The sequence below is a fragment of the Achroia grisella genome, unplaced genomic scaffold (genome assembly GCF_030625045.1).
Source record: "Achroia grisella isolate CSIRO2021 unplaced genomic scaffold, CSIRO_AGI_Agris_v1 utg402, whole genome shotgun sequence".
In the NCBI taxonomy this organism is placed as follows: Eukaryota; Metazoa; Arthropoda; class Insecta; order Lepidoptera; family Pyralidae; genus Achroia; species Achroia grisella.
This window is the reverse complement of record NW_026712841.1, coordinates 5707067-5733866: the sequence shown is the minus strand read 5'-3', so window position 1 is coordinate 5733866 and position 26800 is coordinate 5707067. Positions and strand designations below refer to the sequence as shown.

General features: G+C 31.9%; 2 protein-coding genes across 2 annotated transcripts; both read left to right on the top strand.

The window, feature by feature from the left end:
• Positions 1-860: 860 nt before the first annotated feature.
• LOC131844609 (uncharacterized) lies at positions 861-4994 on the top strand. The gene is made up of 3 exons (XM_059193543.1): positions 861-999; positions 1899-2161; positions 2861-4994. The coding sequence occupies exons 1-3, from the start codon at positions 939-941 to the stop codon at positions 3914-3916; spliced, it is 1380 nt and encodes a 459-aa protein (XP_059049526.1). The 5' UTR covers positions 861-938; the 3' UTR covers positions 3917-4994.
• Positions 4995-5889: 895 nt separating this feature from the next.
• LOC131844610 (protein takeout) lies at positions 5890-26203 on the top strand. Its single transcript, XM_059193544.1, has 6 exons — positions 5890-6567; positions 19768-19886; positions 20193-20314; positions 22968-23101; positions 24115-24264; positions 24986-26203. The coding sequence occupies exons 1-6, from the start codon at positions 6501-6503 to the stop codon at positions 25135-25137; spliced, it is 744 nt and encodes a 247-aa protein (XP_059049527.1). The 5' UTR covers positions 5890-6500; the 3' UTR covers positions 25138-26203.
• The last annotated feature ends 597 nt before the right edge of the window (positions 26204-26800 follow it).

Here is a 26800-nt window from a genome sequence, read left to right as displayed (position 1 = left end):
AAATTACTGCACAGTCCAATGACTTATCAATAGATGGCGCTACCTACAATTTAGTCGTTAGAGCTCTAATTAGGAACTTGTAATGAATAGCCACTCTTATTATTGTACATTTTGAGTACTTCCATGCCAATTCTATAGGATCGCAATATTCTAAAATACTCAGAGTCTCGAACAAACGGCTTAAAGACGATCCCGATGATAAATATAACTATTATCATAATAAAAAAAACGTTTACCATTTTCTAGCAGGTGGATCGCCTTGTCGTCCTGGTTGTCTAAAGTAACCTAATTAAATTTTAACAATTCCTAAAACTAAACCCTTAATTGTCTGCATATAGTAATCTCTCTATACTTCTAAGGGCAACAAATTGTTAGTAAGGAGGACTAGATCGACCTTTTTTTGGATACAATATAGATTAACTCGCCGCAGTGTGTTAAGTGACCTGACTCATTCCTCCTTTCTTCATTCATCCTTCTACTTCTCGCCAGTGTATATATATATATACATATGTGCAAGCGAGAGCACAATCCCTATGTATTCATTCAAGAAATGTAAATATGAATAGATATATACAAGCATGTTTGTGCCTATGTAAATAATATCTTAAATTCAATACGATTACTAATCTTTTCCCCAAATAGGTCAGCGGCGTTGTGTTTTTATTACGCCTACCTGTACACAATGAAAATGTTATACACAGAGCAATATTGTATTGAATGGGTCATTAACTAATAATGAATACAACAAAATAAACGAGATAAGTAAATACTATTGTGACGCTGACGTACCGTACCCTCTCCACGATACCCTTTGCTCCTCTTATCGCGTCGCATATATCCAACCGTATTTGCTACATCAATACATCCTTTACTCAATTATTAGGTACATTGCCTCTGTTGCGACCGCAGGACACAATAATCTGTGATAGCTTCACAGGATGCAATTCAATACTGTAGTGTTATGTGCTCTCATATTTGCGATACCCGGACAAAGTCAAGGTTAGTTGTAATATTATAATTCGATATCACTTAAAGAATAGTCTGAATGATCATTTTAATCAATAAGTAGACAGTATTTTTGGATCTTCACAGTTTATTCTTTGTCCACGTGTTTGTATTTTCATTATTTTGCTAAAGTGCATGTGTGTTAAAATATGAGTAGGTAATATGACCTATCTACCGTTGAGTTCTAGATTCCTGCTGTTTTATGTAACATAAAAATTCACATAAATTTAATTTATGGATCTTTATCTATTCGTAGTAATTGTAATTGGAACTTTAATGTCTCTGAAATATGTACATGTAATTTCACATCATCTTATATACAGGCATTATATATTAGAGCTCTATTAGGTATTGTAGGCTATATTATGTTGATGCTTCTTTTAAGAAATAAACAAATCGAAATGTAAATAGGAATTGATATCATTGCTTTTGTGGGATACCTATTCACCACAGGATATTAAATTGTGATATGATAAAAAATGAAATAACCATCCGCGGTCCTTCTATTATAATTAAATTCATTTAATTAAATATTAATATGAGATAAATTTATCGCATATTTTTGTCATTTATAGCAACCAAACTTTTACGTTAAAAATGGATTTTAAAACATATATAAATCAGAATTTACTTTTGTTAGTGTTTCACATGAACTTTTTAATATTCCTATTGCCTATTCAGTACTGGTATAAAATTGTGATTACAATATTGCACATCAAACAAGATGTTTGGCGTCTGAAGCGTGGCAGAGGTACACACGCAGACTACTTCGTAGTTAGGTTAATGTCTGTTGGTCAGTCTGATGGTAAACATAATCATCATTATCTGCTTCTTCCATATCCCATTTATTTGGAATCGATGTACAATTATTATAGTTTTTACTTATTTTACAGATGATTCCGAACAGACTACAATTGACCCAAGGCTGGAAGAGGGAGAGAAGAAGATGAGCGAGAGTATTCTGGAGATCTTGGAACACTTCAAGCAACCTGATCCCGTGGGACTCCCGGGTGCTAAAGTTCCCGATCCATATTCTGTTCCTGACATGAAACAGTCACTGGCATTTGGCACTGTCCTGTATTTTAAAAATACCGCAGTTCACGGCATTAGTAAATTTCGGATTGAGTATATAAATGCAGAAATATCAGCTATGGAGGTAAATTGCATATTATTTAATTACTGACACTCATACGTACTTACGAGCACAGATAATATAATATTACATACTTACGAGTATTTTTAATGGTTGATAGTGGAATGGAGCATCTGTCTGTACTATCGGTTTGCGCTGGCGGGCTACCAGTAAAAGATGACAAGATGCTCTGATGAGGTCAGTTAGCCCATCGTGACAAATTCACCAGGAATTAATCACGATGATTTCCCAGGGGAACTGAGTGGAAGTCAACCTGGTACATTGCCAGCAAAGGGAATATTTATTGCTTACTCATCTGTTATACGATAATGGCAATGTTTATATGTCGGATGATATATAGGTTTATAATTCGCATATTGTTTCAAGAGCAAATCCTGAGTCCAAAGGATTTACTAATACTTTAATTCTGCTTTTTAGTGTCTTTGTTATTTATGAACATCAATGTTAAATCTAAAGAATTAAAAAAAAATAGAACTATGATTGAAAATCTATGTTACCTACATACCTACGTAGATATATATAATACGGATAATAAAAAATGTATCCACAATACTATTAATAAAAAGAAATAATGAAAATGGCTAATATTCAATAGTTTTATTAAAGTTTTATATTTTATCAATGACTAATTTCATTTATAAGTATATTGAGTAGGTACTTTAGTTCGCAAAATAACCACTAAAAATCTGTTTTGCATTTCAGGTCCAAGCAATAATGACAATAGACAAGTTGCAAGCACGTGGTAATTACACGTTGTCAACTTGGGTAAACAGAGCCCAAGGACCGTTTACAGTAGACGTCTCTGGACTCAAAGTACTTGCAAAGGCAAATCTCGGTGTTGAGAGAGACGGCAAGCTGAGAGCTCAAAACATGCATATAGACATTGGATTTACCAACATTGCTGTCAACTTCGAAAATCTCGGTGTACTAGGTAGTATATTCCAGGGATTTATTAACTCTGTGGGACCTTTTGTATTTGACTCAATTAAACCATACATTCTTAAGGAAGCCTACACGAAAATGAGAGTTGAGATTAATACTAAATTAGATGAAGTCGCTGGAGATATGCAATTCCCAAATTCCATTTCACCATTAGATATGATAATCGCAGACGCCAGAAAGAAAGTACAAGAAATGGAAATGGATCCTTACAAGGTTAAAGACTACAACACAACTATGGGTATCTTCTCCGTTTCATTATCACGTACATGGGTTTTAGGAATATCATCCTTTGAACGTGTTGGTAATATCACTTTAAAAATTGAAAACAATACCGTTATCGCCGACTTTGAAATCGGTACTCAGAAGCTTGAGGGTATGACTCAGTGGGAAATCACGGCTGTCAGCGGTGTTATGTCAAGAGCAGGAACAGCTTCATTTTCAGTTGAATACGTCAGTGGGAGAATGATTGTAGGACAACCGCTTGATACAAGAAAACGGCCACAAATGAGGGATTTAGATCTTGAAGTTGGTAACATACAGGTTCGCTGTGAAGGAGCAGGTACTTTAGATTATATTATAGAAGCTGTAGTTAATATTCTTCCAAATTTACTGAGATATCAAATAATGGACGCTCTCGAAGGACCACTTAAAGAAAAAATACAACAAGAATTGGATAAAATAAACGTAGAGGATACAATAAAACAAGAATTACATAAAGTAGATGAAATCCAACAACAAGGATTTACGCTTTCGTATCTAAAAACTAATGATGTACAGGAAGAGCCACATGATGAAGATGATTTCTTCAATTTTTGATTGAGATTAATAAATTAGATTTAAGATGCACTCCAAATGTTAATGCACCAAATAACGCAATAAGCAAAAAATATATTTTGTAATCAGATCGTATTACATAAATTTATCTGGCAACGAAAAAACTGATTTTAATCTCATTATTGACGATATCTACTGATCAGATCTTGATCAAATTAATATATGAGAACTACCAACTTACAAATAAAAATAAATCTAGATCAAAGAGATTGGAGAAAGTTCTAAGGTTACTTAAAAAAACAATTGAATTTAGACCCTCTTCCTTTTTTCAAGAATGCAAAGTCGTACTCGTAGTAAAACCAAGGATCACAGAAAAAATGATTTTTAAAAAATCCTCACATAGATAGTTTTAGTATGTTTACAAAATTTAATATTTGATGAAATGACAAAGAATTGGTTCTTTGTCATTTCATCATTCCTATTGTTTATTTATGTTAGATATTTGTAAATAAATGTAATTAGGGCAATATTAATTATCATAGTCATAATTACTTATGTAACACTGACATACAAGTTAGTCCTTAATTCTTCACGTCTAGCGACATTTGTACGATAATCAAATAAATAATTAAGATTAAGAAATAAATTAATTAGATAGATATTGGTAGTTTTATTCCCTACCATTATTACTGCTGTGCGATTTTTTTTGTAAAAATAAGCTAACATTGCCATTGCCACTATTAACAGCAATACAACACGTTATTATGTGACACCCGTGATATCACTTATTCCAAAATACGAGTATCCCATACTTCTTCTGTAATTCCATGCTTCTTCTTCTGCCATCTTATTCTGTAAATTTCTCTTTCAAAGGTGAGACAAAGCAGCTGTATTTTGTTTGAAACGAGAAAACACAGCTTACAAAGTTAGCTGTAACTGAAATAGAGGAGACTGAAGTACCAGCTAAGTCGGAGTTTTTGTTATTTTTTATTGTTACGAAATCTACCTAGGTATTCTATAACCGATGATATTGGACATGAGATAGCAATTGAAACTTCATGCATCTAGTTAAACACAATGATGAAAGTACCGTATATGCATTTAACAAAAACTTAATTTTAAATTATATAGTAGTATACATGTAGAATTTATTATCTATTATGAACTTAAGATGGTAACTCCAAAAAAAGCAATAAAAATAATTTGCATAAAAAATGGTAACAGTGTCAAAATCATATTACCTACTTATTTATGTAATATAACATTAACATGGCTATAATTCTTGTATAATTTAAGTTAGCAATAGCAAAATATATTATTTTTTTTCTGTTGCACTGCACTGGTGCACTGGTTTATTAAATAAGTACCTACGCAAAAACACTAATGCAAAAACAAGATCTGAACCTAGTCCACAAGTTAACTATATGCCTCTATAAATAAAAACCTGTCTATAAATAATCTACAAATAAAAAACCTCTAAAAGTTTACGACAAATAAATAAATCGCACAATTTATAATAACAATAATAAAATTAATAATAAAAGAGCGATTATTTTTTTCTAAAAATAACTGACCCAAAATTACCATTTCATCAATCTATTTTGTAGGCGATTGATTTTTATCGGTCGGCTCTCTCGATCAACATAAAAAGTCGCCTGCATTCAAACCGGTAACTAACGGTATTTATATGACGTAGCACTTAATAAGTATCCCTCTTACTTATAACCGCTAAATAAATGTATTTGGTAGCTAAATGTTTAGTCGTTTTTAAAATAATGAATCATTAGATGCCAACAGTTTCATTATTCGCCGAAGTGCGTGATTTTTTAACTAGCGAAGTCGGTGTCAAAATTGTTAGAGTTATTGATTATATAGAAATTATTACTGACATCAAATAATAACAACCCTATTAACAGTAATGAATGTTCTCGACAGTCAAACGATTTAACATATTGCCATAATCCCCATACAATAGAAATTAATAATATTTGTGTCCATATGTACATATATGATTTTTTATTGATTTGTTGTTACAAAAAATGTATTTAAATATCATTTGTCAGTTGTCTAGTAACGGTAGGACAAGCTCACACAACATAGGTTTCGGACTATATGGCGCTTTGTAAATTATCCAGGGCAATTTATCCTAACTTGCTAAAGATATCAGTTCTTGTCTATACACGTAATATTTTTTTTAAAATTCGACCTGACATGGTATATTACTAGCAACAGGGTCACTAGACTCTCTTACTTACGATTCCTTCCCCACCTCCCCCACACAAAATTCTAGCTGAACGGACTTTTTCTGCCTTGATTTTTATAACGATTCTTTGAAATAATTACCCTACAGAACCCTCTGGAAACTAGGTAATAACAAAAACTTCTGATATTTATCTATATATAATATTTACGGTCAACGCATCGCGTAGAAAGGAGTGGGCACGGCAAAGAGGCTGCATTGAAACATTACTTGAGCTGTAGCACAACGCGCTGCACGCTAGCCGGTTTAAAGAAAAAAATAATTGTCTATGGTGTATAGAATAAAAAAGGCGCGAATCTTGATTTAATTATTTTTATTCGTTAGTACTAAGTACTTTTGTAAATTAGTTTTAAGATAAGAGTAACAATGAAGAATTTACAAGTGATATTGTCAATTTTTGCGGCTATGATCGCACGAAGCACGTCGGACACAAGTAAGTGACAGACATTGAGAAGAAAGTATTCTACTTTCTTCGTGCGGTGTGTTCTTTCCTTACGTACGTTTTTGTGTCATTTATTTTATATACATTATTCTATTTACTTCTACAATGTCATAATTTTTCACTCAATATTAACACGACATAAATAACAATAAGAAACTCATTAATTCGAAATTCGAATCGACAATCGAAAATCGAAAATATTGTTTTTTCTTTTTCTTTCAACAAACAAAGTAGCAAACTTTTAAAAATAGAAGATTTTAGACATATTTTATATAAATTGCGTATATGTGCTTGCACCAATATGAACAAATATCATTATGCTTTTTTTAAACAACTGTGGTAAAATTTTGGTATAAAGAAATTATCTACTTTCCTCATTATACATTCAAAGATAATTAATAAATTAATTTTAATTGGCTTCCACTTAACGAAAACATCTCATTCAACTATTTGTACGCATGTATGTATTATTGTGCTAAAAAAAATACGGTAATTATTATAAACTTAGTATGTCACATAAAAAAATCCTATCGATTGAAGAAGTCATCAACAAAAACAGTGCAGAATTAAGAAACGAAATATATCAATTTGGGAGTTTTATCCTCTGTGAAATCCAGTAATCATAAAACCGTTCTAAAAATAAAATAATCCATTACAAAATGAATCATATAATTATATCAGATCATAAGCAACGCATAATATAATCATCAATCACATTTTTTTATTCAGGTGGATTGAGATATAATTTTTCTTCTTTCTCTCGTAGCCCGGTAGTGAAACAAAAATTAAAAAATAGCATAATATCAATATCACACAGCAAGAATATCTTAAAATCAGCCAAAAATATTATATATGGTAGAAATAGATAGAAATAATCTTTATTCAAATAAACTCATTACAAGCACTTTTGAATAGTCATATTTTGATTCTACCACTCATTCGGAATGCAGATTCATCATAAGAAGAATGAGCAAGAAACTTGTATGTTGCTCTTTTTAATAGATGTTTTTTTTATATAAATAATTACAGTGTAACAAGTAAGAGGCATGCGATAATCAACATAGAAATCGCTACGCACTCATTATTAGTGTAATCAGATAATATTGTCAGTGCTATGTATTTAAAATTTTTCTACAAAAACATTATTATCGTTAACGAATTCTTCAATTTTATAGTAAGCTTTTTTTTTTGGTATATTACTAGTGCTAAAAATCTCACTGTAGGTATACCAGTACATATTACAAAAACAAATAAACATTATTGCATATTATACACTGTTATATAAGTTATTGTTATAAATAGTTAAGATATACTTAATAATTAAAATAATGTTTGTAATTTTAACTAACTAGGCTAATTTACACATAAAATAAACGTTTTCGTAATTGGTAACGAATATTATTCTTCTTTCATAGCATTACGTATTACTATTTTATTAGATGTGTATTTATAATGCCAAAATACTTAATGTAATGCCTAATTATAGAATGTTTAACTGATATAAGATTATTTTCCACTCTTACTTAATGCAGGGTTTCATGACGAAATTACCAGAAATTTTTAAAATAAACTCTATAATCCCTGAATAGCAGCTACTGACAAAATTGTTTATTTTTAATATAAACAATTATAATTATAATAATTTTATTTATTTCTCCTCACAAACATTAAAGGCAACAAATATATGTAGTATTTTGCATAACAAATGTAATAAGCACATACAATTACTTTTAATTAATTTAATTTATAATAATACCGGAAACTGTATTATTGAATTTATGTATAATTTTATTTGTAAGAGTAGAGTTTCTTGTCTCTATTTTCCGAACTGACGACAAATTTTACTTTACCTTTGACCTTAGTACCTACATAAATGAATACATCTTTATAAATTGAGAGTCAATGCAGGCTGAATATGCATGAAAATGTGCGACTGGAAATAAATTCTGACGAGTAAGTGCAAACGTTACGGTCTGATTCAGTTGATCAACCTCATCTTCATATTGCAAGTTCAACATCCTATAACGTCCTATGGAAATAGTTCTTAGAAGAACGTACATACTTATGTACCAACGTGATCTACAACGCATTTTTACATTAGACAACAACTCTTCGTTAGAATAACGGAGTTATAGAATTGTTTTAAAATATATAAAACTTAAAGAGAAATAAATAAATTATTTTAGTAATATAGCATTATAGAATAATATAGAAAGTATTATAGAATATCCTTTTCATTCACAGAATATCGTAAAGCCGATTACAAAACCTATATTTTACAATAACAGTAATTACGAATGAAGACACAGAGTAATAAAGAACTAATTATTGTTATTAATTGATTGAGTTTTGGATTGTATACTCGTATGTTTCGAAGCAAGGGAACTGAGAGTTCTCCTGCTGTGTTTAATCTCAATATCGATGTCTCTCCTATCTAAACTGAATTGGCTTGAAATTTATATAGAGACAAAGTAACCTGCTCATAGATTGTCACCAAATTCTAGGCGTATAGAAAAAGTCATTGTCATATTTTGTTACCTATTACATCATACATGCAGTTATTATTTTTAATAACTCGAGGACTGTCATCGTGAAAGTTCACTTTCACTTGTATTGTCCGGTTTTCCTTTACTTTCTTCCGAGACAGTCCTTGAAACTTGAAATCATTCAATATATTTCTTTTTATTGAATATTGCACCAGCCTGCGCTAACCGTTTACTCTGGCGAGACACCAGTGGAGGATGATAAGATGATCATGAGGTCAAGTCAGTCAGCTCAAGGATTTATCATGATGGTTTCCAGGGTGAACCGCGTGGAGGTCAACCTGACCAGGTACATTGCTAGCAATAAGATCATCAGTCCACATTTCAAATAATTCCCTTTCCGCTCTGGGTTTAATACACGTGATTCCTATTACGCATCTTGGAACAAGGATGTAAATATAAGGTAGAATTGGAAAAGTAAATATGGAAACAGGGTCAATGTATATATCAATATAACTAATTTATTTGCTAAATATTTAACGTACAGGTGGCATGTGATGATTGATGTTTAATGCCAAAGTGAAAATGAAAATCTATTTGAAGTTCTTATCTAAAAATGTTTAGAGATTTGATAAAAATCTCATTACAATTAAATGGTATTTAAACACTTTTACCAAAATTGTTTTTATAATTTCAATATAGCTTAATTTTATATATTTTGGCACTGATCTTTATTTATGTATATCTGTTCTGTAGTTAAGTTTTTGTTCTCTTACATTGTTATTAATTCAAGTAACATCGAAAATAATTAGAAAACGAATTACGAAATGGAAACTTCTGAATTATATTTATTTATTTATTTATTTATTTATTTTCGGAAAACCAAGGCTATTTACAAACATAGTTATAAACATAATTAAATGATAACGGCCACTTATAGGTTTCCACGGATAGAAACGTAATAAAAAAAAAAAAAAATTACAGTGCTAACACGAGAGGCGTGTTTGTGTTATAAATACTCATAAAATCATATATCAAACAATAACAATCCACTAAATTAAAACATATGCTGAAATTAACAAACAAACATTTTTGAATAATGGAAATGCATATAAGTAACATTAAATTCAATACCTATAACTCAAAGAATTGCCTGCTCATCACGGCCCTCGCTAAAGATATTCCATCGGAAAACAAATCAATATCTAACACCCTACTTAACCTATTGAAGTTATTACTTGCTCGCCACATATAACAGTTTTGCCTATAGTTAGATGATACAGAAGGTATAGAAATAGAAGGAGTAAATCTGGTACGTTTAGCTGGTACATTAAAATTAAATTTTGAAAGTAACTCAGGACAGTCTATGTCACCAGAGGCTACTTTGATCAAGTAAATGATATCAGCAATTTCACGGCGTTTCTCAAGGGTAAGTAAGTGGTGTTTTTTACACATACTAATATAATGTTTAGAGTCATATTGCTGTTTGATACGGTAGGCAAGAAAACGGACAAATTTTTTCTGCACATTTTCGATACGTGCAATGTACGTATCATATCTGGGGTTCCAAATCTGAGATGCATACTCCAACTTACTGCGCACCAGTGTACAGTAAAGTATTTTTAAAGTTTTAGCTTGTACGAAGCAGCTGGAGTTACGCATAACAAATCCCAGGGCGCGCATTGCATTATTAACAATATTGTTAATATGTGTGTCGAATATTAATTTAGAATCGAGTGTTATTCCTAAATCATTTATCTGCGATACTTTTTTTAGCTGTTGACCCTTAAGCAAATAATTATTATGAATAGAGTTAAGTTTGCGTGTAAATGTAACCGAAAAACACTTCGAAGGGTTCAAATCTAACTTGTTAGTGACGCAGTAGTTGTCTAGTCTATGTAAGTCAGACTGAATAGCTGCATTATCAGATAGATTTGATATTTTAGAAAAAATTTTCATGTCATCAGCAAAACACAGGAGTTTAGAGAAATGAAAGCATTTACTGATGTCATTGACGAAAATAATAAATAATAAAGGACCCAATAATGAACCCTGAGGAATGCCGCTGGGGATAGAAACCCAGCTTGAAACATAATTATTGACTACAACAGCTTGAGAACGATTATCAATGTATGACGAGAACCATCTAAGAAGATCGCCCCTAATTCCTACATACTGAAGCTTAGATAAAAGCAAACAATGATCAATGCGATCGAATGCTTTACTATAATCTGTATAAATAACGTCTACTTGGTGTCCATCATCCATGGCTTCTGTCAAATAGTCATTAAATAGAACAAGATTAGACACTGTAGACCGTCCACTGATAAACCCGTGTTGAAAGTGATGTAGGGAATTTTTTACCGCTGGATAGAGTTGATTATATATTAATCTTTCAAATATTTTAGCTATGTGACATAATTTAGAAATAGGCCTATAATTTTCAACTCTATTCTTTGGGCCTTTTTTGTGAACAGGGGTTATAAAGGCAGATTTCCAAATTTTAGGGACTATTCCATCGGCTAGAGAACGTTGGAATAATAAACAAATGGGAATGGATAAATTTTTAGAACAAGCTTTTAAAAAATATGCTGACATATAATCTGGGCCAGCCGATTTATATATATCGAGACCAGAGAGCAGTTTATCAATCATCGAGGGGACCACTACAATATTAGCAATGTCGGAAACAGAATCTATATTGTCAGTATAAGAAATTGGAACATGATTACTGGAAGAACCATTTTGTAAAAAAGTAGATTGAAAGTATGACGAGAAAGCGTTACAAATATCATTACCTGTATTATGGACCGCATCATTATAATTCATACAACTAGGAATTAAATTGGTTGAAGTGCGCGATTTCATATAGCTCCAGAAGTACCGTGGATTATTCTGTATTGAGTTTTCAACAGAGTTTAAATATTTTTGATGACAGTCTTTTAATAATAATTTAACACGTGTGCACAGCAACCGAAATGTATGTAAGTCAGAGAGATTTCCGTAGTTTTTGAACTTCCTATAATATTTTTGTTTTTCTTTAATGACTTTAATAAGTGAGGGTGAATACCATATTGGATTGGATCCCTTAGAAATACGTTTAGAAGGTATATATTGGTCACGCAATTCAATGTAAGTTGAATAAAAGAAGTCAACCGCATCCTCTAGTGAGCGTGAAGAGAATTCACTAGACCAGCTTATACCGGCGATATGCGCATTTATTTTATCATAGTCACCCTTATTGAAAAAATATTTAATTCTACTGCCTGATTTCAAAGGTGTTAACGTAATCGTGGGAACAGTCAACACGAGAGCATTATGATAGGGATCAATTGGAACAAGCGGGTCCGTGCAATCGGACACTTGAATTGTCATACTTGATAATACCAAATCTAAGATTTTTCCTGTTTTATTTAATACTCCATTAAATTGGCTAAAGTTATGTGTGTATAATTCATCAACCAATAATATTTCATCAGGACTACGATAATTAATGGGAATATATGAGCCGTGCTGAAAATCCCAAGTAATACCACTCAAGTTAAAATCGCCTACAATTAAATATTGATCGTGTGGTTTTTCTTTAATATTATCATTAAGCTTAGACAAGAAATTGGATAATTGTTGAGAAAAAGATAGGCCTAGACTTTGGTTACATAAGTACAGAACGCATATGTTCACAGCTAATGGAGACCTGGAGTGACTTTGTTTAAAGGACAACGATAACCACAAATCTTCAGCAGTCGAATTAAATGACGGTTGTGGCATTACAATTAAGTCCCTTCGCGTGGCAATCAATACGCCGCCGCCGCGGGACTGGCCTGTCATACTATAATCTCGATCGCGGCGCCAAACAACATATCGGTCATCAAACAGCTCACCGTCAGCAATACTACCCAGTAGCCATGTTTCCGTAAGAACTATTAAATCATAACAGTGAAGACTAGTATTAATAAGAAAAGTGACAGTTTTAGATCTTAGCCCACGGACATTTTGGTAATATACAGACAGACTGTCCGAGTTATTAAAGAATTGATGATTAGTAGTCACTTTTGAAGAACATAAATTTAAAAAGCACAATAAAAAACAGATTTAAATTGTAATGATACCAACTATTGCTGTATCGATTAATAATAATACAACAAACTAATAAATAGTTACTTAATAATGGGCATAAATAATGTAAAATAACCAGAAATAAATGAATGAGTGGGTAGAACTTAAAAAAATGTGGTATTATATTTACGTCCGAGTCAGTAGTATAGTGATAAAGACAGCAGTAATATGACCAGTAAACAAGTAAAATAAAGACAGGTATAATTGAATAAAAAGGCGCGTTAAATAGACAATAAATATAAAATAGTTTATATGCACAAAGTGGCAAGCATTTAACTATTCTAAGTAATAAGGCAATTAGGTTCATATTTGTAAGTATTCCAGTAGTAAAACGGGTTGAATAGCTACGGTAACATTCACCGATAAGAGAACAATAGCGAGATCCGTACCTGAGCGGCATAGCAGTGATCGCAAACATTTCATCGCTTGGTGATAGAAAGATTATTATTAACAAATAATATTGCATGATTGTGAAAAAATTTACAGTGCTATACTTATAAACATTGTAATTTAAATTTAAATGCGATATTAATGAACTTGTTATATTATGTGTGAAAAACATTGGACAACAGGTTAATTCATCTTGTTTAAATCACTTTCATTGCTAATAATGAATACATGTGATTTGTCATTTTTACGGATGTGAATTTTTCCGAACCTGACCCATACATAACTGAAACTCTTCTCTTTCGCACGTGCTTTGGCTGCATTAAGAAGTCCCTTTGACTCCGCACTAAGATGGTCGTTCAAATAAATACGTTCCGACGTTCCACAGAATCCGATGTCCAATGATGTCAAAGATTTAAGCGCTCGCGCGGCTGCTATAAACTCCTCCTTTATATACCTATTTACGAAACTTACTATTATGGATTTATTTTTAGAACCATAGGTCGGAATTCTAGATATATAGTTTATTTGGGTTTTAGGAAAACTATAGTTAACTTTGGTACTAATAGCATCAATTATGTGAAATAGGTTCTCATCAGCCTTTTGCGGGACACCTTTAATCTCAATATTATTCAGGCGAGATCGTTGTTCACTGTTGCAAAGTTCCTGTTTAATTTTTAACATATCTCTATTTAACAGGCCTAGACTCTCGTTCCTCGTTTCGAGGTCAGCTATTCTGTTATCGAGATCATTTATTTTTAGACAACAATCGTCCAGTTTCGATGAATTGAAATCACAGGATTCCCGGAGATCTTTTAATTCTTCTCTAATGCTTTGAACGTCCTGAACCAAAGTCGGTAATGTGGTTAATTGACGTTTAATATCTTTAATCTCCCTTAAAATTTCATCAAGAGTAACTGAGCCACCTGCTGCTGCCGCCAGTGCTGGCGACTGAGTAGGGACCGGCGATGGGCACCGACAAGTGGGACATTTCCACGCAGATCTTCTTTCAACACCTAATTTTCTCCAACCTGATTCTGATATACCGGCACAAGTAAAATCCAGATGCTTCCTACAGGTTCCACATTGAGCTCCATCGTTAAACTGATGATTGCACATAACACACTTCATTCTAAGTTAAATAAGATGACGAAATATATATATAATTGTTAATAAATTATAAAAATAAAATGTTGAGGATATATGAAATTATTAAACAATTTATGCGTCTTGCTAATACTGTTGACTGCAACGAACTGATTTATATTCATTTCACTGATGCATAGAATCCAGTGAAAGAAACTCAGACAACCAATAAATCCGAGATTTTCGCGATATTGCCAATCCGAAGCACACAAATCTTGAACTGATGAGGTTCAGCCCCTGCTGCATCATATTTAAATATACCCAGCCCCTACGATCAATCACCCGTCCAACACTGAAGCTGTAGCAACTCTATGAAACTACTCTATGCTATCTATCTATTAAATGGTTAATCGCAGTTTATATTTATTTCATTTACATATTTAAGCTCTCCGCATGATACCAATTTATCAATGATTTATTTTTGTAAACCTCGGTAGACAAAACTCCTCCGATCGAACCCTATCCTATTCAAATAGGGATCGAAACTATGATGGCCTGAACTGAGGTTCGAACCCTAATGGTGACCTAGGTCTAAAGTTGTATCCGTCAAGCGGGAGTTGGCCTTCAGCCGCTCCATAAGTTCTTCCGCGGGTTTGGATAGCCATCTACACTCGCTATATCGGCCGATAAAGGTAAAGGCCAGCTGCGGCTAACAGCATTAAGGTACTCTGAAAAAGAATCGCATCAAAATGTAGGCATATCAAGTGTTATGTTCACCATGACATCAGCTATTGACAATGACTCTTACTAATATAATGACATCTGAGAGAACAGTCGTGACGGTACGTGTATGCTTTTTTGTTCACGATCTTCAGTCCTTCTCTTCCAGTTTTTACCTGCACTTTTTTTTTAATGAATAATAAATGCTCTAGCGGGACAGAAGTGGAGGACAATATGATATGTTTGAAGTGAATTCAGTTAACCCATAGTAGCGAATTTATCAGGAATTTTCCGAGACAATCATATGAAGAACAGCTAATATTGTTAGCCATGTCTACTAATAATCCCTTACCCCATACTTACATTGCAAGCCTTTAGATAAAGCATCTCTTATCATACATTAGACCTAAGACTATAAGAGCGAAAGCATAAAGTAATAGAATAGAAAATCTAGACGGTGTTTAACACAACAAAAATTACATAAACAGCCACGGAAAGAGGAAAGTAGAAACGTAGTTGTATGTACACGTTGGGTAACTTGGGATAACAGCCAGTAACAGTACAACTGTCTGCGACAGAACTAAGTATTACCGCATTCATTGATTAATTATCTACAAATTAACTTCCTTTCTACCGTGGGAACACTCATACTTAATTATGGTAATAAATACAATTATATGCGAATAATATATGTAGGCAAAATTTAATAACGAATAACTTATTAAATACTTGTAGAAAATTATCGTTTTACAAGTACATTAATACTAGAATATTACGGTATACTAATAAATACCTAAAGCAAACACTTTGTAGCCCCTTTTTACGAAAATTGAGCGGACGAAGAAGTAAGAAATTTCGCACATATATATTTTCCATAGAGAATGAGTGCAGAATGCTAATATTGTTATAAAATTAGGCATAAAAGTACATTTAATAAAAAACATTACACACTCTACCAAGTACATATTTAACACACACACACACCCATATACTTACTCTTTTATTTAATTATTATTGCTAGTATTTCGACATCTATTCTGTTAGTATTTTATTAATTTTATTAAAATGTTTTTAAAAATGTCTAATCGCAACTGCCAGATACCATCCACCAATCATAGAATGTACTTTTAATCACCTTGTGAAAGTTTATATGCAGTAATGAGTGCTTGCCGCGACCAGTTATGACAAACAATAACATAACTGATTGTGTCATTGATCACTCTACGACAATAGTACCACCGTTTTTATGTAACTGGATTAGCAAACAAGTCGATGACCCACCTGATGGAAAGTGGCTATCATCCCCTATTTACTTTAACAGCACCATGACATTACATAATTATGTGGTACTTATGTCTCATGAGGGGTAGACTTCAGAGGTGTTTGATGGAGGAATATTGCTATGTTTATATTATTATAATAATGAAATAAATAATGAATAGTATTTATTTTACAGAGAAGTGTATAGTGATGCCGCAAAATGTGCGAGAAGTAAAAAGAAAAACAAAATAGTACCAACATTTCATGCGCGACGTTCCATTTTAAAATTTTATAATTATGTTTTTAAATGCATTATTTCCTATTTCCTATCGAGATGTATATATCTGATAAGATTTAGATATGAAATATATTGTTATACACAAAATTTTAATAATAATTAATATTACTGCATTGTGTTTAAAAAAAAATGTTAGCATTATGTTATATATAAAATATCAGCGTTCGAAATTTCATACTTCTCCTGTATGAAAAATATTTTATAGTCGCGCCATTTTCGTAAAAAGGGGTAAAAAGTTTTTGCATCACGTTTTAATATAATGATATTCGACATTATATCTGCAATATTGACATCTAAGTACTTATTAGCCCTAAACCAAATGCATTCCAAACACGCGACTGTGTCATTAGAATTGAGGGCATGGTCAGTAGTTCCTCTAATTATATCGACCATTGACAAACCATTAGACTAGATCGACTCCAAACTGAGAAAATACCATGAACTTTAATCCTTGCTCAAATTGTCTGACCATTTGAAGAGATCTAAAGAATATACATATTGAGTTCTAAAGAATATACATATTTTTAATTATTACTGCTTTTTTAATTACTGCCCCGGCAAAACGTACATAGGTAGATCAGTAATATTCATAAATGTATGTTGCCTTGAATATTGCAATTATTGTAGGATTATATATTTTTTATTTTTGGGAATAAGCACAACAAACTCAATCCATTAAGTAATTGTCCTTATTTACCATTTACAAATATTGTTATTGTAAATATTTTTGTATATATATATATATATATATATATATATATATATATATATATATATAATAATAAACATAATATATTATATATTAATAAATGATATAAAAGTAGAAACACTTCTATTTAAGGTTAAAACGTTTTTGTTTATGCGATTAGGAAAACCGGCCTTTTTTGTTCGGGTTATAATTTTATATATCATAAAAACGTAATCAAAATATGGCTATTAATGCTAACTCTTCTTAAATAAACTCTTATTTATGTCGACAATTACCAATATACAACCTCATATAAACACATGCCGTGTATGACCGAACAGATAGTAGACCAATCAATCAAATGGTAACAAATTAACTGTAGTAAAAAAGACGAACAGCAAACGGTTTCGCGAGATAGATCGTGTTTCGCAGACAAGGTCCCACCGGCGGGTCATCGGCCCCTCCACCTGCTGCACATATTGGTGTTTTAAACCGGTTTTACCCGTGCTTACTTGTCGCATCTCATACGTATATAGATCAGGATCAATTTTATGACCTGCCCTAACTTACACTTAATAGTGCAGTTTCTATTGGTTTTGAATATTGTTGTCAACCGTTCCTTATGTTGCATTAATATGTACGTCAGCCGTTTATTTATTTATGACAACCCAATTGGGGCTAGATAAGCTAAGGATAAATAATATATAAGTCATATATAATCCCTACGGTGCAAAGAGTCGCCTACGACACTATCCTCACTCACCACTCCGCTGCAACAAAAACAGGACACCGTCCTCAGCAGCAAAGACGACCCCAACCATACTGACGAATATCTCTTCTAACAATGCCTTCAGACTAATGCTCAAGCAAGAGTAAATATTCAGCCACTCAATAAGATCTTCCGCGGGTTTGGAGTGCACTCTACGTTCGCTCCCATTTCGGTGAAACCGTAAAGTTCAACTATGACCAACATTAGAATAGTTCGATGAATACTTTGAATTTGGTTCGCTGTGGAAAGTTCCCATAAAAGTAACAGCACGAATAAATTTCAAAAATATAAAGAGCTTTTGAGCTAATAAGTGTTGGTAAATATTTGAATCAGTAAATATTATAGAATACTACTCCGGAAATAAAGGTGAGCATCAATCGTTGTAAAACACTTTCAACTTGGTTCTCAGGAGTAAAGAAAAGTTGTATCTCACGATCTAATAAAAACACAAGGATCTTAGACACCATTGTTTCTATAATATAAGTGCCTATTGTCTTCACTATCCGAGGTGTCAATGTCGCTGTGACAGTGATGTCTACCGTTATGTGTACATAACTTGCATTCTAATGTTAGTTCCGTAGGCGTGCCGATGAAAGCTGTTATACTGATACTAAAATCTAATGTTGTGACCGTATATACCAAATACAGTCAACTAATAATTTAGAACAAATTGTGAAAATTTTGCCGCACTTAAAATATGTTTATATTTAAAAGTAGTAGTAAAAATAAATAAATGCGCAACCACCTGCTATAAACCAGTAAACATTATAGGTATATGGTATGCTCATATTTTGATGTTCATACTCGTATTTGAATCCACTCACAAGTAGTAGATGGATTAGACCGTCCGGGACGATGGCGATCATCTTCCCGATTAATTTGTTATCGGTGATTTTATTTATATATAATTTAATTTTAAACTTATTTTTTAATGTTAATCAAAACTTAAATAAATAAGGTAACACATAAATAGGTTACAGTAAGATTTACATATATGTAGAGTGAATATAGTATGCTAGAATTTTCATTTTTTAGTATTAGATTACTTAGTCTTTCCTTCCCTGTAACAGTATAACTACCATACTAATAAACTACTTACCTTTAGCATTTGATATATGAAACATAAACAAAGATTTTATAAATACACGTACCATGTAAAACCCGAATCATGTAAAAAACATTTATTAAATAATTATTTTTTAACTTTGTATAATAAAACCTTTGTTACAAAAAAATTGTGAAATTTATAATTTCTCAAATTTGTCTATATATTCTACGCTGATTTCTATAATTATTTTTGCGATACATAATGTTTACTGTATGTATTTCAGTAAATCGTTTGATGACTCCAAATTAATTTCAGTCTCCCGTTTATGTTACGCAGATATGTTCGGCGGGCGGTGTTCTCGTAGAGACCCTAATGTGGATGCCTGCCTTCTACGCAGCTTCAATAATCTCATGGAGTATTTGAAAGGAGGAGCCCCGGAGCTCGGTATTGAAGAGGTAATATTTAATCTCTATTCATATTAAATCTCCAATAATAACTAATAATCTTATACATTCTTTTATTTCAAAAATTCACATCACTTATCGAAATAGAAAGTAGAAAATTGGTAGGTATTTATTTTTTAACTTTTGGAAATTTGATGGTAGACATAGGTAAGACAGAGAGACGCAGACAACTTTGTGTAAAGGCTTGTGTATTTTGGACATGTGTCAAATGCAAACAACACACGAATATAGACTTTTACATATAAAGTTTGTTTTTTGTCATTGATAATTTAAGACTTTTTTGTTTTGTTTTTACAGTCAGAACCCATTGTAATAGATGAGCTGTCGATTGCGCTGGGCAGCGGTCCAGATGGTTACCGAGCCACTTTCAAAGATATCCATGCAACTGGTGCCTCCAATATGACCATCACCAACGTTAGGTAAGATTCTTTAGATGACCAGTTCTTTTCTACCATTCATAAAACACCCTATATTTTCAATCTGTTTAAAAAGAAGTTAGCAATGTGACTGTATTTTTGGGCGTATGGTATATGCTAATTGTTAGCAGTGATTTATCAAAGGGTCATGATAAGGCAGTGAAAATCGTATAGTATGACATCGTAGTCCTCCGTAACTAACAGTTATATTACAAACGTCACATAATCAAGTGATGTCTATGGTGCTATTCATTTATATAGGTTTTATATTTATATGATTACCACTTATTGTGAAGTCCGCCATTGGCTCGTTTGCCTAAAAAAATTATGTAAATTGGCATAGTTAACATTACTTTCTAATATACAGTGAATGTATCAGAATTACCTGATAACACTGACGAAATAAATTATTATTTGTCTATCTGCAAATGTCCTTATTTTTATTATATGCCGTTATGTCTAAATTACGATAGAGTTCCTACTACCGTAACTTATATAAAAAATACACTACTACATACTATAATACAAAAGCATAAACTAAAAAACACCATCCCTTTTAACATGTCATGAAGGTAAATATGTAACTTCTGAGAACAGACTATGATTTACTGAACCTGTATCGCTAATTGTATTTGCCTTGACTTAAGTATAATACTTAATACCTATTGCCCTTACCTCAGTTTACAGGTAAATATAAATATAGAGTGATCTTCATTTTCCGTACTTTACCTTGCATTACGAGCGTTGTCCTATAAATATTTAGTTGTTTCGTTTAGTAGTAAAGTAAAAATAAGTAGATATAAGGTTGTCGGTATATATCTATCTCGCCTTATAATCTATATCCAAAGTATGTAATATTATCTTATCTGTGATCCAGAGTAAACTTCAAAAGTACTCAATGAAATAATGTTCAAAAATTTTGCTCACTGTACCTGTATCATTTTGTCAGACTTAAATAGTAACTTTTTATCTCCATAATTATTGTCGCTTGTCAATATATTTTAAATTTCGAATAATAAGGACTGAGGAATTGACACAATGCTGGAAAAACTAATAATACAAGTGGCTATATAGGTTTAACATCAAGGTTGCCAACCTTATAACACTTAGTCTCGTATCAAGAATAAAATTTTGGCCGATTTTGAAACTTGTACGAGTGTCAAAATGTCCTCGTAGCAAAGTCCGAAACTCTGTTTGTTTGATCCGCGCTCAGTTGGCATCCCTGATTAATATCAGTCTTTAACACCACCAACTTACATAGATAACTAGATCAGAATATTTATTTATATCTTAGTACACACATATAGGCATTATTATAAATAGTATACAATGCAGGTTATTTAAACCTGCATATGTATGTACAGCAATACAAAATGGCACGTAGCTCAGTGTGGAGAATTACTCAAAGAGTATAACACTAGTTTTCAGCTATGTCCACGTGAATACCTGATGACAAAGATATTCTTAATATTTACACAAACCTTATTGTTATTCAGTGAACTTCTAATGTCATTGTCCTCTTGGAGTCATCAAAACAACATGCCCACACCTGTTGCAAATTGGACGTTTTTATTTTTTTTATTGTGCCGTTAGATTTTCCTACCAAACGTGATAAGATAAGCAATTCCTCGTGGTTATACTCGTAATATATTCAATGCACGTCGATGTGAAGATGACACACTCTTTTGTGTACACCGACTAACTGCTTTGTAATTTTACTACCAGGGTCAAAAGTACAAAAGTCGCTACAACTCATAATTTCTTATGAATATATTGTCTCATGCAGCCTTCTATTAACAATAAGCATTTTTGTAAGGATAATAAAACATAAGGAAAAGCACTTTATGACTGTGACCCATCCTGGCTCTGCCTTGGTGCACATAACTTTGTTAGCTTTGGTAATATGCTATGTATTATCATAATATGTAATCTATATGAATCAGGTAAAGTAGCTTTTAAACTATGAAAGGATTTCTGAAGTTCAGAGTTCAGAGTTTGCTTTCCTTATAAATATCTCTCTCTCTTTATAATATTTATATATCTATATAGTTGAATGTTCGCAATATATCTAGCTACATATATGCATGAGTTTATCACATAAGTTACATAAAGGTTGCTCTATATATTTACATAATGGTGTAGTGTAGGAATAGAATACTACTGGGACCAATCGTGTTTTCAAATAAACCGGTGGATCTATTTTACTTACTAAACGATATATAAGACTAGATAAGATAACGATATTGTAAGAATCACAGAATTATTCTTACACAATTTATTTCAAACAATCAACCCATTGAAATATACATGCAAAATTTTATCCAAATCGGTCCAGCCATTTAGGCAGAAAAGTTGACAAACACACGTACACAAAAAATATATTTTATGAATTACGAGTTGCAGATTTATCTTAACGATGTCTCGTTCAGAGGTAAAACATGGCGCAATTTACACACATTATCAGTCAGAATTTGATCACCAATAGAGAAAGTTATAATACTTCGAGTACCGTGGTCACAGAGATTTTCACACTGAATATTTGTGGTCTCACACATGCCAATAGTAACGAAATTACACAAAATATTACAAATGTATTAAGGAATAAATAATATAAAATGTATTAAGATAATAAATATTACTTCCCCTTGCATATCAGATCTGATTTGGAGACGCATCAGTTCCAAATGACTCTCTTCGGGCCCCATATCAGCGCTCGCGCCCGTTACCGTTCTTCTGGTGTGCTGCTGTTAGTTAGAGCGTCTGGTGGAGGCGACTACTGGGGTGAATACGGTAAGTCTTTGATGATGGCCTCGATTATTTCTATATTTTATTATATTTCTATATTATATATTATTAGATTTTTATACCACTTTAGGTTCGATTCATGCATGATAAATACATATGTATTAATGATTATGATAGTTTTTGTTGGTCAGTTTTTTTATTTATATTATGTACCTGGTACAAAATAATGTGTTTCAATATTTCTATCAGTACCCATAGTTACCCATAGTTACCCATAGTTACCCATAGTTACACTTAATTACAAATTTTAATATTACCTCTGACTGTAATTAAACCATATCTATAGCCATATAACATACATTTCCTTTAGTTCTGTTTCAATGTATAATATATGTATGTATGTGTATAATATATATTAATGTCTAAGTTTATATATTTAGGCATACTTACACTGTCTAATGTGTGCCTCCTACCTTCTCTCTACGTAAATACTCTCTACCAGGTTGTCTATTATATATATAAGTCCGACTTGCAATCAAATTTTATAAAATACAGTATTATTCTTGCATTAATGTAGTGTATTGTCAGCTATGAGCACAATAATTGTTTATTTAAAAAAGTAGTGATTCAATCATTACTACCGTGGAAAGGCAGAATTTTTCGTCTCTAGTCCAATCACTGTGCTACTTAATAACTTACAATTTATCCCTTAATAAACATATTATTATTTTTATAGTACATATTATTTTATTGTTCACATTTAAAATTTTATTTACCCCGTGTACAACAGATAAGTAAATAATAATTTTTAAACTTAAAGATAACATTAAAAAAAAATTTTTTCTTCGTTGTCCGCCAAATTTTGATATCGTTAAAAGTTTGCTCCTACAAAAAAAGGTTGGGAATATTCACAACCTTTTTTTAGAGAAGCGGCTCCAGTCACTAAAATTGGGTCTTTCAAGTCAAGAGTGAATAGGCACTTAACATCAGATGACACAGCGGTCAAACGCGCTCAAATTTGGAAATAAAAATTTTAAAAATATCATTACTATGCTCAGATGGCGTGAAAGCAAAGGTTTACTTCCGCGGTACTCCGTACACGCGCGAAGGCCGCACTTACCTGAAATTGCGGCAGCTGAAACTGGACTTCGCCGTGAGAGACATCCAGATGGGCGTGGAGAACCTACAGAATAGTAACTCTGTGCTACGTGAGTATATTTTTAATCTATTTCAGAATAGGCCTCTCAATAAATTGTATTTACTGAAGGGATATATTGTGAAATCAACTACAGCAATGGTATTTCAAAACGATATTAAAAACCTCAAAAAAGAGCATATTCGTCCGGTAACTCACATGTCATGAATTACAAATATAATAAATAGTCGCTATGTTTTTCTCCATCCTGTAGGTATAATTAACTACGTCAAATTTCATTCATATTGATTGAGTCAATAAAGTTGTCAAGACTTAGCAAATAAACTTTTACTTTCATATTAATATTGTTATAGCTAACCCGCGTAACTTCGTGTGCATCACACTTACTTGATATTTATGATTACATTTCACCCATTTTAAAGAATACCCTGTTAAATTATAATCTATGTGTTATTGTTATGTATAAGCTATATTACTTTAAAGTTTCATCAAAATCTGTTCAGTAATTTTATCTTAGCCTTGTTTCATTTGGTGGCGGGTTCTATTCACGCATTATACAAAACATTTGTATTCATGAGTATGATTGTCTCTGTTGTTGTTTATTTATTTTGTATTTATACAAATAAAAAAACCTTTATTATGTTAAAAAGTGTTTTTATTAATATAATAATATAGATATCAATTTTTAAATTGTTCTAAGTAATTTCGAATATAAGTAACATCATTTAAAATTGCATTGAATATTCTGGTAATGCATTATTCCTATATCACAGAGGCAGCTTTGAACCTGTTCATCAACACCAACGCACAAGAACTTCTAAAGGAAATGAAGCCGGAACTGAAGAAAGATCTAGCCGACAAGATGTTGCGATTCTTAGAAAGGATTCTAGAGAAAGTACCGTACGACGACTGGATCGTAGATTAGCTTGAGGAGTTCAGGCAACGAGCTCTAAATGTATTGGTGCTAGTGATATTTAAATACACTTGTATCAAATGTATTAAAATATAAATTCAATGGGTAGATTAGAGTTAAATCTATTGTTCATAACACTAAATACTTTTCAATAGATTAAGAGCAAATGATTAACTTTTCGAGGTGTTTAACTTTCATTAGTTGGGAGCTGGGACGTTATATTTATAGTGAGAGATGACAGGCTAATCACTGAATTATATTCCGTAAATTACCACGGAAAGTAGTTACTATTATTTCCTTTAATTCTTAGTTGTCAGGAGTTTAACCCATTATAAGTTCATTGACTCGTATATTAAATCTTTTCACAATACAAATAAAATAGTCTACTCGTATTTACTAACGTTCGTTGTATCTGTTTTTAACTCCATAAATATCAATTTCAATTCAATACAATAATACAATTTTTTTGAATTTGTATATTTATTTAACACACACCGCTATATTAAATATTTAATAAATACGATTAGAAATTTCATTCTAAGTTACATAACAAAGTTTTTATTAGAATCTTAATTTTTAAAAGGCCTAAAACTCTTTTACTATTTAAATAGTCCATTTTACTTGTTTGATTTCATATAATATATTCTAATCGGTTATTAACGTTCGCATTTTATTTACATAAAGGAAATTATATTTTTAAGTAGCATTTAAGTATTTGAGTACAAGCAACCATTAATGGAAGAAACCTTAGTTAATGGGTATTTTAATGAAACAGTCCTAATTTTTAATAACTTATAAATAACATATTTTTCAATACACTTTCTCGTAAAGTGTATCTAATTTCACAGATTTTCGTTATATAAAGAAGTTCATAAAGCACACATGCTTTATGAATGCAAATAATGAAGTTTTATTCCATAACTTCACCATTTTCTGTTTCTTTATCAAATTTCGACCGACCGCCGGAGAGAGTTGGCCAGTAGGCAGCGTGCTGATTTAAAAAGTAAAACGGCGGAAAAACGGTTTTATGCTTGTGTTTATTTAAAATCAAGTGTGCTAAAAACGTCGTACGATATGCCTAAGTGCGTATTTAACACGCTCGGCTCTATTACGCCGTATGTTATAACACTCATAACGCACTCATATCGTTATATACTATAATCTAACAATACTTATTCAATATTTAACATTCCAGTGATAATAAATGTAATGGATTAATCGTGTTCTCAATCTAACATTTTCTTTTCTTTAATTTAAACTATTTATTTTGACATTATATTTTAGTATGAAATGTATTATGTGGCTAATGGCATTTAGATTTAAGTTTTAGTTTAAAAACAAATTGTAAAATAAAAATAGACAATAGAAAAATATAGATTGTATTTATTTGAAAAAAATAACTGCTTCGATATTAGCTGATTATTGTTTGTGGACGAATAGCTAATAGTAATAATAATAACCCTGGACAATTCACACAGCTATCTAGCACCAAGCTAAGCAGAGCTTGTGTTACGGGTACTAGACAACGGTAGATATTTTTATTGAAATATATACATATTATACACACCCAGACCAAGACAACAACTCGTACTCATGAATACAAATATTTGAACCGAACGAGGAATCGAACCCACCAAAATTGATGATTGTCACAAAGTCGACTTGGAAAAGCGAC